Source organism: Dama dama, chromosome 3 (genome assembly GCF_033118175.1).
Source record: "Dama dama isolate Ldn47 chromosome 3, ASM3311817v1, whole genome shotgun sequence".
Classification (NCBI taxonomy): Eukaryota; Metazoa; Chordata; class Mammalia; order Artiodactyla; family Cervidae; genus Dama; species Dama dama.
The window spans coordinates 72,021,293-72,033,715 of record NC_083683.1 but is presented as its reverse complement, the minus strand read 5'-3'; the positions used below and the strand labels follow the sequence as shown (position 1 = coordinate 72,033,715).

Genomic DNA, 12,423 nt, shown 5'->3' with positions numbered 1-12,423 from the left:
TTATTAATTTTCTGTCTGGATTATCTCTTTATTGGTATAAGTGGGGTGTCAAAGTTTCCCACTATTATTGTGCTACTGTTGATTTCCCTTTTAATGGCTGTTAGCATTTTGCCTGATGTATTGAATTGTTCCTATGTTGGGTGCATAAATATTTATAATTGTTATGTTTTCTTCTGGCACTGATCCCTTGATCACTATGTAATGTTCTTTCTTGTCCCTTATAACAGTCTTTATTTTAAAGTCTATTTTTTTCTGTTATGAGTATTGCTACTCCAACTTACTTTTGATTTCCATTTGCAATGAATATTTTTTTCTACCATTCACTTCAGTCTGCATGTGTCCCTGTGTCTTCACTGGGTCTCTTGTAGATAGCATATACACAGTTCTTGCTTTTGTGCCCATTCAGCCAGTCTAAGTCTTTTGGTTGGAGTATTTAATCCATTCACATTTAAGGTAAGTAGCATTATGTACCTTCCTCTTGCCATCGTCTTATTTGGGGTTTGGCTTTGTAGGCCTTTTTTCTTCCCTTCCTCTTTTGGTCTCTTCTCTTGTGTTTCTTGCCTAGGAAAGTTCCTTTAGCAGTTTTTGTAAAATAGCTTTGGTGATTCTGAATTCTCATAACCTTTGCTTGTCTGTAAAGCTTTTGATTTCTCTCTCAGGTTTGAATGAGAGCCTTGCTAGGCAGAGTATTCTTGATTGTAGGTTTTTCTTCTCTTTCATCTCTTTAAATATATCTTGAAACTTCTTTCTGGCTTGCAGTTTCTGCTGAAAAATCAGCTGACAACCTTATAGGGATCCCCTTATATGTTATTTGTTTCTTTTCCCTTGTTGGTTTTAATATTTTTTCTTTGTATTTAATCTTTGTTAGTTTCATTAATATGTGTCTTGGTATGTTTCTCCTTGAGTTTATCCTGTATGGGACTCTCTGCACTTCCTGGACTTGGGTGTCTATTTCCTTTCCACGTTAGAGAAGTTTTCAACAATGGTCTCTTCAAATATTTTCTCAAGCCCTTTCTCTTCTTCTCAAGCCCCTATAATTCAAATGTTGGTATGTCTAATGTTGTTCCAGAGGCATCTGAGATTGTCCTCATTTCTTTTCATTCTTTTTTCTTTACTCTGTTGGGCTTCCCTGATAGCTCAGTTGGTAAAGAATCAGCCTGTAATGCAGGAGACCCTGGTTCATTCCTGAGTCAGGAAGATCTGCTGGAGAAGGGAAAGGCTACCCACTCCAGTATTCTTGGGCTTCCCTGTGGCTCAGCTGGTAAAGAATCCGCCTGCAATGCAGGAGACCTGAGTTCGATCCCCTGGAGAAGGGAAAGGCTACCCACTCCAGTATTATGGCCTGCAGAATTCCATGGACTGTATAGTCCGTGGGATCACAAAGAGTCATCCCCCTGTCACCCGCCAAGCCTGAGCCAGGAGAGCTGTCCAGCCCCCTACATCACAGTGCAGCTCCCCAGGAGAGTGCGGGCCACCACTCCCCAGGGAACAGCTCCCTTGGGACTAGAGGTGGCCCAGACATCAGTGGCATCTGAGCAGAGAAGGCGCAGTCGTGACTGGCACTTAAACAGGCCTTCCTGGTCTCTCATGGTGACCAGTCCACCACAACCCACAGCCCAACACTCAGACACATAGGTACCTGAAGGAAAAACCTACAAAGTATTAAGAGGTATTAAATGAACAGGTATATTGTTGAAAGAAAATACTCTAAAATGTAAATTGTTTTCAAGTTGACCCATTGATTTAAAACAAGCTCCATCAAAATCCTAACAAATCATTTTTCTATGAATTGACACTCTGGTTCTAAAATTTATATGGCAATACAGAGGACCCAGACTAAAAAAAATAAATAAAAACACTCCTGATAAAAATAATGAAATTATACTGGCAGTAGTAGAGAAAAATAGATCAATAAAAAAACAGGAAGTTCAGACAGAGACTCATGTCAATGTGTCCCTGATTCCATTTCTTCAAGCCTGTCTGTCTATAAATCCCTGCTTCCCTAGGTCTCTCCTTTCCTGCCTCAATCCCTATTTCCCTCTGCTCAGTAAAAGCTCCAGTATTGCTGCTTTTGAGGGCCTACCCTCCTCTCTCAATAACTGACCCACATTCATAAAAGATCTGAAGACATTTCCACATTGGAAGTGTTGGCTATGATTCTATGAGGGTGGATGGGATTTTTACTGTTTATCTTGGATGGGGAGCAGCCTCCAAGCCAGCACAGGCTGTGACATATGACTCCAGCTCAGACTTCTCAGTTCTCAACTCCTGAACTATATGAAAAGCTGGCACTGCTGAGCACTGTAGAAGAGTGGGAGCAATCTCTGGACTTTTGGTCAAAGGTGTTCACTGAGCAACATACACCCAAATCCTGCATTCTTGATAAGCAGAATGACACCTTTGGGTTTAGCAAGGTACCAGCATGTTTAGAGTGTGATTATCCAAGCACTAGTGGTAAAGAACCAGCCTAACAATGCAGGATATGCTAGAGACACAGGTTCAATCCTTGGATGGGGAAGATCCCCTAGAGAAGGACATGACAACCCACTCCAGTATTCTTGCATGGAGAAACCCATGGACTGAGGAGCCTGGTGGGCTACAGTCCATAGGGAGGTGATAGTACTATCAATTTAAAATGTTTATTCTGGGCTTCCTCAATAGCTCATTTGGTACAGAAACCACCTGCAGTGCAGGAGACCCCAGTTCAATTCCTGGGTCAGGAAGTCCACTGGAGAAGGGCTAGGCTACCCACTCCAGTATTCTTGGGCTTCCCTGTGGCTCAGCTGGTAAAGAATCCACCTGCAAGGTGGGAGACCTGGGTTTGACCCCTGAGTTGAGAAGATCCCCTGGAGAAGGGAAAGGCTACCCATTCCAATATTCTAGCCTAGAGAATTCCATGGACTATATATATAGTCCATGGGGTCACAAAGAGTCAGACATGACTGAGTGACTTTCACTTCACTTCACTTCACCTTTGAATAGGACCAGTGGATGAACTATATGATCAGTAGAATGAAATAAGCAAATATTAATTCTCCTAACTGCTGAAATAAGACATTTAAAAACTAATAATCTAGGAAGGACTGCCTTGAGTAGATTATATGAGTGTGTCCAGTAACAAAAAGCATCAAGTGATCCCCAGCATTTAGACCATGTAAAAGAAACATTATGTGAATCAGATTGTCAAATTACCATCTGACTTTTTTCCTGCAACTGATGACTGTTACGGTTGCATTTCTTATCTCTGTGGACACTGTCCCACAAGATCTGGGTAATTTTTTTCTTTTTGCTAAAGTTAATTTTACTGTAGATTCATTAGTAGTTTAAGTAGGGTCACCAAGGACATTTCTGCTTGTTCCCTTAATGGCTCCCTGGGCACTTACGCAAATAAAACCAGTAAAGCACATGCTATTTCTATTCATGAATACTTATACAGTAACTCATTTCTTTGCACAGAGACCTCAGACCATCTTCACTTCCACAGCCAGGGAGAGTTGCTAGCAATTATTTGCCATTGTTTGTCCATTCTTTCAGTCACAGGCTTCAGAGAAGTTTTAATAGTATTTTAATGAGAGATAAGAACTCTCATCAAATTCCATTTTCCACGTGGTGATGGTAAAAGCAAAGGCCTTGGTCTCTAGGTCACTGCATATTGCCTTGCACTTGCAGACACTATTACCTGGAATAAAATGTGGGGCTCAAGGGGATATCAAAGTTAACTCAAAATTATAGCCACTAGCATTTAGTGTTTCTCAGACTCAGAAAGTTTTGCATTAAATTTCCTGAAAAGTTATGGGGAACTACCAGAAAGTAAGTACAAAATGTTTGTTGTTTATGTGCCTAGAAGTTTGAAAAATGGAACCATGGAAGTTTTGTAAATGCAGTCCCTGGGCAAAGGCAGTGAGATCTTTCTGAATAACCTGAGTCCAAGAAGTATCTTCACGTTCAGAGAGGATTTGAAAAGCAGTCTGAGCTGCCACTTTCTTCTGTATAACGTGGTAATGAACCTGAATAAAACTCTTGAGCATTTTTCCGGGAAGTGATTAGAATTAAGGTAAGAAGGGTAAGACCAAATGGAGACACATTAATAATGCTGGGCTCTGGTGTGTTTCTGGGAAATCTCCCTTTCTTTCATACGCTATTCTGTGAGTTTTGGAGCAATGCTGCTGCTGCTGTTGCTTCAGTCATGTCCCACTCTTTGCAACACCATGGACTGTTGCTCACCAGATTCTTCTGTCCATGGGATTCTCCAGACAAGAACACTGGAGTGGGTTGCCATGCCCTCGTCCAGGAATCGAACCCTTGTCTCATGTCTCCTGCACTGGCAGGCAGGTTCTTTACCACTAATTCCACCTGGGAAGCCCTGTAGAAGATAAATGTGTGTGTATCTTATTGTGAAGGACAAAAGTAATGTTATCTTCAAAGAGAAAAATGAAAAATATCAATTTTCCATAATTCTTCATAACAGGATGTGAAACAGTAATAGCCTAAAAGTCCAGTATTAAATGTAATTTCTTTATGTTAATAATTTTCCTCTTCAAGTAATGATTCAAACAGTGATGTGAAGTTATCTAAAAATCTCCCTCCGCCAGTTCCTCTGAACTGTGAACACTAAGTTATGCATTTTCACAATATGTGATATGGTATTAACTGGGAGTCAGGGTGCTGACCAGCATGTAGGCCCTGGGTTATGCAGGCAGAAGGAGCTGAGGAGATGAACATTGGCAGTATGAGTGGGAAGACATATGACTCTCAGAAAAGTGTCACGTCTAAGCCTTAGAGAGCCATCTGATGGGCTCACATTATTGAAAGGTTTCCAACACTCTGGCAAACCATTTACCCCATGAGAGTAGGTGAGCTGACTTTTCCTGTGAAGGTGTCTAAAAATCCTATCACACTGTGGCAATCCTCCTCAACAGAAAAGACATAATGCCTTCTCTAAACTCAGAGGGAAACATCACTTAAGGTATTTTCTGAGTAATATCTTAAAACATCACATGAAAAAACATTCATATTACAAAAAAAATTGGTGTCTTATGGGGAGATTTCTTCTATTCATTTACTAAAGTAAACCAGATGCCCTGGAAATACTGTTTGAACCAAGACATTTGAGCAGCTGATATTTTCATTAATGTGTTATTATTAGAATGGACATCAAAAATCCTAAAATTACAATTTCCTAGAAACAATTAAGCTTTGGATCTGATGTGAACTGGCCCAAATTCTAGCTCTGACATTTCTTAAAAGTTCATTATCACTCTCCTCCCTGGGCGTGGTGGGTGAACAGACAGGAAATGTGAGAAATGAAAAGTGCACAAGGGCATCCTGGTAGGTAGTGAAACGATGGCTTCTTTAACATAAAACAACACAGGGAGGCCATCATGTAGGGAAACTCAAAAGGATGGACTGTGATTCTTTATCTGCTTTTAAGAACATTCACACTTAATAGCCAGGTTCTATTTATTCTCCGTGTCATGTTTAGTCTTTGTTAATATTAATGCCTGATGATACCTGTTCTTTAGGGGAATAGCCGCAGAGCCTGAGTTTATCCTTGGGCCAGACTTCTAAGAACAAAGAGGTGTCCTGAAGCCATGAGAGTAGTAGAAATGATAAGTAACATTCCCAAGGAAGAGGTGTGTCCTCAGAGAGAGAAATCATGGCAAAGAAGGCAGTTCTTTCCCTAAGATGTATTCTAACCCTTCTGCATCTTGGAGGATATAGCCTCAAAAAGATTTTGGGAGCTGAAATATCTGTGCATAAACTATAGAACCCCAATAAGGATCATGGAAGCCTAAGGTCAGGATTCTGTTTCCCGGGAAAACCATCAGAACATCCCATTGGTCAGTGATCTGTGAAGGCTTAGGATGGGTGGAACATTAGACAACAGATGGAATTCCTGTTGAAACAGGAATTTGGCGGGGGTGGGGCGGGGGGGGAGTGGGGAAGGCAGGCTGTTAAAACTGGTACACAAAAGAGACACAAACTAATCTTTCAGCACATTATCTATTATGAAAGGGGCTCAAAGAAGAAATTCTGGAGGGGGATGGGACTTAGGGAATCTCATGGTAACTCTCTTATACTGTTCCTCAGTTCAGTCAGTCCAGTAGCTCAGTCGTGTCTGACTCTTTGCGATCCCATGGACTGCAGCACGCCAGGCTTCCCTGTCCATCACCAACTCCCGGAGATAGCTCAAACACATGTCCATCAAAGTCACTGATGCCATCCAACCATCTCATCCTCTGTCGTCCCCTTCTCCTCCTGCCTTCAATCTTTCCCAGCATCAGGGTCTTTTCCAATGAGTCAGTTCTTTGCATCAGGTGGCCAAAGTTTTGGAGCTTCAGCCTCAACATCAAGACTGTTCCTAGGTCTTGTAAAATCAAGATTAAGAAATTATTTGAAAAGGATAATTTTTGCACAGTATGAAAAATAGTACAACTAAGGCACCGGTGGCTTTTTTATTACCATAAGGTAAAAGAATGACTTGTTGACATGTTGTACTAACAATTAGGAAAATAAAATTTTTATACATCTGTTTCTATTACTCAACATTTATGAGTCTCCTATTCTACACTGAGGATTAGGGATACCACTGTGGCTGCCAAAATTTCAGAGGACTATGACATAGGCATTGAAATTGATCCTGTAACTAGAATGGAAATAAAATTTCAGATGAATGCTTTTCATGAACATTCTGAAGATGAATTTAATGTAGAGTCCAGGGAAATGAAGTATGATTCAATCACTTTTTCTATGTCATGATTATTGATGATCAAGTAAAAGCTTTATTTTTTTTTAGTTCTTTTAGTTTTTTTTTTCATTTATTTTTATTAGTTGAAAGCTAATTATTTTACAATATTGTAGTGGTTTTTGCCATACATTGACATGAATCAGTCATGGATTTACATGTGTTCCCCATCCTGATCCCCCCTCCCGCCTCCCTCCCCATCCCATCCCTCTGGGTCTAAAATGTGCATCTGCTGCCTGTTTCACTACTTTATTCTACATAACTTGTTGAAATTTATTTTTATATTATATTCCTCAGGTTAAACACTTATAGTCTATTAATACAGCCTTCTTATGTATCTGAAGATAGTGATGAAAAATCATTCTTCAATAACAACATTCATCCTACTAGGATTAACAGATGACCCAAAACTACAGGTTTTTCTTTCAGTGTTTCTGTTTCTCACCTACACGTCCACTGTTGCTGGAAATCTAGTCATTATCCTCCTCACTCTGGTGAGCTCTCACCTTAAAACACCCATGTACTTTTTCCTGCGGAACTTCTCCATCTTAGAAATAATCTTCACCACTGGCTGTGTTCCTCGATTTCTGTACAGCATGACAACAGGAGACAAAACAGTGACCTATAATGCTTGTGCCATCCAGTTGTTTTTTGTCATCCTCATCGGGGCAACAGAATTTTTTCTCCTAACTGCCATGTCCTATGACCGCTATGTGGCCATCTGCAAGCCTCTGCTCTACACCACCATCATGAGTGAAAAGGTCTGCACCATTCTGGTCCTTTGCTCTTGGCTAATTGGGTTAATTGTCATACTCCCACCACTTAGCCTGGGAGTTCAGCTAGATTTCTGTGACTCCAATCTCATTGACCATTTTGGCTGTGATGCATCTCCTCTTCTAAAGATAGTGTGCTCAGACACTCAATTTATAGAGCAACTTGTTTTAATCATGGCGGTGCTGACCCTCATACTCACACTCGTCTGTGTAAGTGTGTCTTACACGTACATCATCAAGACTATTTTAAGACTCCCTTCGGCTCAGCAAAGAAAAAAGGCTTTCTCTACTTGTTCTTCCCATGTGATTGTAGTTTCCATCACTTATGGGAGTTGCATCTTTATCTATATCAAACCAGCAAAGGAAGGTGTGGCCATTAATAAGGTGGTGTCCCTGCTCAACACTTCCATTATTCCTTTGATGAACCCTTTCATTTATACTCTGCGGAATAAGCAAGTCAAACAAGCCTTCAGGGACTCTATTAAAAAAATGGCATTTCTTTCCAAAAATTAGGTGACTAAAAATATTTTATAAATTAAAAATATATATACATAAGTATTTCATCTTTTACTATGTGTTCTAATTCAGATCTACAGAGCAGAACTAAAGGTACAGTCTGATTAATCACTGAAATTTCTCCTCTATTTCTCTGAGAACCGTGGGCTGAAAAAAGTGTTATGGCCTTAATTCAAATAGGCCTTCATTCCTTATGGCTTACTTTCATAAGGAGGAATGAATATAGATTTCCAGAATCTATACAACCCCTCACCATCCTGATAGCTGAATGAAGAAAGACAGTAACAAAAATATGAGATGGATTTTTTTTCTATTCATTCCTCTAGTTTTACAGCTTTTGGGGGCAAAATTATTTATCTTAGGATTCCTTCCTGATCTAGCATCCACTATCAAAAAGAATAAGTTGGCCTTCCCTGGTGGCTCAAGTGGTGAAGAATCTGCCTGCCAACACAGGAGAGACAGGTTAGATCCCTGGTCTGGGACGAACCCACATGTCGCGGAGCAACTCAGCCTGTGAGCCACAGCTACTGAGCCTGCGCTCTAGGGCCCAGGAGCCACAGCTGCTGAGCCCACAAACCGCAGCCACGGAAGCCTGTGCCCTCGGGCCCGTGCTCTGCAACAGAGGAAGTCAAGGCACGGGGAAGCCTGTGCACCACGAGGAAGGGCCCCACTTGTTAGCGAAAAGCCTGCACAGCAGCAAAGACCCAGCCCAGCAAAAAATAGATAAATAAAAGAAGAATAGGCAGATGTCACTTTACTAATCTTGTTTCTTATAATGCACCCCACCTTGCTACAGACTAAAATGGAACTATTTCATTATACTTGCTGCTAAACTGTTTTGATGTTTTAATTTTTTTACTTTTGACATTGCAGCCCTTTGTTTTTTCCAGTTTCATTTAGATATAATTGGCAAATAGCATTGCATTAGCTTAAGTTATATGCCATTATGATTTCATATATGTTTATATTGAGAAATGGTTACCGCAATAAGTTTATATAACATCTACCACCTCACATAATTACAGTTTCTGTACTTGTGATGAGAACACTTTAATATCTTGTTTCTTGGCAACTTTTACATAAACTACACAGTATTTTTAACTTGAGTCACCATACTGTACATTATGTCCTCAGGACGTACTTATCTTATGACCAGAATTTTGTACCCTTGACACCCTTTACGCATTTCCCTCAACCTTGGTCAACCACTAATCTGTTCTCTGTTCCTATGCATTTGATCTTTTTAGATTCCACACACAGGTGATATCATACAGTATTTGTCTTCCTTCCTCTGTTTCACTTATTTTACTTAGCATAATGCCCTCAAGGTCCATCCATGTTGTCAAAATGGCAGAATTTCCTTCTTTTTATGACTGAATGATATTCCTTTCTATATATACCACCTCTTCTTTATCCATTCATAGACCATCTATGGATACTTAGGTTGTTTATATGTTTTGGGCTATTTTAAATAATGCCACAATAAACTTGGGAGTGCAAATATCTCAATGATATATGTAATTCCATTTCCTTCAATTACCTAACCAGAAGAGGGACTACTGGATCATAATATACTTCTATTATATATTATAAATCTATTTGTATATTTAATATATATATTATAGTACTAAACAGAGTGCCAAGATTCCCTTTTTCCACATACTTACCACAACTTACCTTTTTATTATTATTGCTATTGTTATTATAGCCATTCTAACAAGTGTAAGGTGATTGTTCACTGAAGTTTTGATTTGAATTTCCCTGATAATTAGTGATATTAAGCACCTTTTCATGTACCTGTTGGCTATTTTATATCTTCTGAGGAAAAATGTGTATTCAAGTTCTCTGCCCATTTTTTGCTTAAGTTGTTGAGATATCTTTACTATTCAGTTGCATAAGATCCTTGAATATTTAGGATAATAGCCCCTTTTCAGATATATGGCTTGCAAACATTTTCTCCCATTCTACAGGTTGTGTTTTCACTTTGTTTATTCTTTCCTTTTCAGTACAGAAGCTTTTTAGTTTGATTCAGTGTCTCACTTAATTTTGCTTTTGTTGCTTGAGCTTTTGGTGTCATATTCAAAAAAATCATTCCCAATATCAGGGAGCTTCCCCCCTATACTTTATTCTAAGAGTTTTACACCTTCAGGTCTTAATATATAAGTCTTAAGTTAATTTTGATTTGATTTTTGTTTATGGTGTAAGATAAGGGTCTCATTTCATTCTTTTGCATGTGGATATATAGTTTATCCCATCATTATTGGAGAGTCTATTCTTTCCCCATTGTGGGTGACCACCTATTTTAGTCCTACAGACAGTATGGTCATCTAAACAACACCAAAGATCTCTTCAGATCAAACATTTCCACTCTTCTGGCCACTATGATAATGACACTTATTTTATCTGTTAGGTTTAAGTGATGCCACCTGATGCCTACACTACAGGTTTCCATCATTCCATTGAATTCAGGGAGCTCTTTTTGATAGCGATATTTCCCATTGTCATCCCTTGCCTTCAAAGACTATTCACTACAGAGCACTTCAGAAAGCCAAATCTCCTCATCAACAATGCATTTCGCAGAGACTAATGAATGGAATGTACCCTAGAACTTCCAGGGCTATTCTTAGACAGTAGGCAAGCAAGTCTTACATAATAAATCTACTTCAGTATTCCAATCTCCCTAAGCCTTTGGATGCATCCTCAACAACATAAAGAAGAAGTTCTGGAATTTCAACTTCATCCAGTGTAGGGAGTCGAGGGGTACTGGGGAAATGAACACATTTTCAATAGGTTTCCCATATTTTTCTACATTTGCTTCTTTTTGTCCCCCTTCTCTATAAGGATGGAGTTTAAAAAAATTAATGCACATTTAATTTGCACATTTGGGCCAAATAGAGTCCTGTCCAAACATTTGAGAGGCCAGAACTTGAAAGGATAAAACTGTTTCTAAATGATTTAAATATTACCAGAATAAACTCAAAGAATCTTCATAAAGATACAGATACATCCAGCCTTCCAGAAGGTAAAATTTATAATGTCTGACTTAATCAAAATTCCCAGACATGTGAAGAAATACAGCATATAATGAGAACAATGAATAAAAATAGACCGCCAAAATGGCACAGATAATATAATTAAAATAGAATATAGCTAAAATAGCAATATAACTATACCCAGTAGGTTGACGACTAGAGAAAAAAGGAATATTTTAAGTAAAAATATTAAAATTCTACAATATTGTAATTAGCCTCCAATTAATAAAAATAAATGGAAAAAATATTTAAATTATTTAAAATATTCAAATCAAACTTACAGAGATGAATGAAAACTGTACCATCTGAGAAAATAAGCATTGAGTAGTTTTAATATCAATTAAATATTACAGAAGAAAATTTTTATTAAGTGGAAGAAGCAGCAATAAAATTCTCTACATAAAACATGCAAAGAAATAGATCCTTAAACAAAATTAACAGAGCATCAAGAAACTGTGAGATAAATTCAAGAGGCCTGATATGTTGTATAGTTAGTCTCCTTTTAAAAATAGAAAGGACTGAAAAAGTTTTTGAAGAAATGAGCAGGTGACATCAGCAACATAGTGAAGTGAAAAATGACTTTGTCTCTCCCCTTCAATCTACAACCAGTAAAACATCCACAATGTAACCCAAGAATATTCTATCCAGCTAAGTTATCATTCAGATATGAAGGAAAAATAAAGACTTTCCTAGACAAATAAAAGCTGGGGAGATTCATCAACACTAGACCTGCCTTATGCATGCCTGCTAAGTCACTTCAGTCATGTCTGACTCTGTGCAACACTATGGACTGTAACTCACCAGGCTCCCCTGTCCACAGGATTCTCCAGGAAAGAACACTGGGGTGGTTCGCCATGCCCTTCTCCAGGGGGTCTTCCAGACCCAGGGATGGAACCCATGACTCTTACGTCTCCTGCACTGGCAGACGGGTTCTGTACCTCTAGCGCCACCTGGGAAGCCCAGACCTGCCTTATAAGAAATGATAAAAAGAACTCTTCTACCAGAAACAAAAAGGCAAAAGCACACTAAACTTTTAGTAAGGTGATAAATAGAAAGACAGGATCAGAAAATTGAAGCTTTATCAGAATAGATTTTCAACCACTTTGTTATAGCATAAGGGAAATTAGAAAAAATAGCTATAGCTTCTTCAATTTGGTAACAAACTCACCATATAAAAAGGGATAATTTAAGACATCAAAACACAAAAAGGGAAGAAGAAAGGATGGAATCCATATAGGTAAATAATGATAAGATACTATCAATAGAGAAATGAGCTATTTTATCTCTGGGACACTTTACACAAACTGCATAGTAACAATAAAACATAAATCTAGAGCAGAGATGCAAAACATAAAAA

The 12,423-nt window shown here is 38.8% G+C and overlaps 1 protein-coding gene across 1 annotated transcript; it reads left to right on the top strand.

Moving 5' to 3' along the window:
- The first annotated feature begins 7,095 nt into the window (after positions 1 to 7,095).
- LOC133042724 (olfactory receptor 6C2-like) lies at positions 7,096 to 8,031 on the top strand. Its single transcript, XM_061123625.1, has one exon. The coding sequence runs from the start codon at positions 7,096 to 7,098 to the stop codon at positions 8,029 to 8,031; it is 936 nt and encodes a 311-aa protein (XP_060979608.1).
- Positions 8,032 to 12,423: the final 4,392 nt, after the last annotated feature.

What these genes read in the sequence shown, in the direction of transcription:
- LOC133042724 (XM_061123625.1), top strand. Translation starts at nt 7,096, where the DNA reads ATGAAAAATCATTCTTCAATAACAACATTCATCCTACTAGGATTAACA.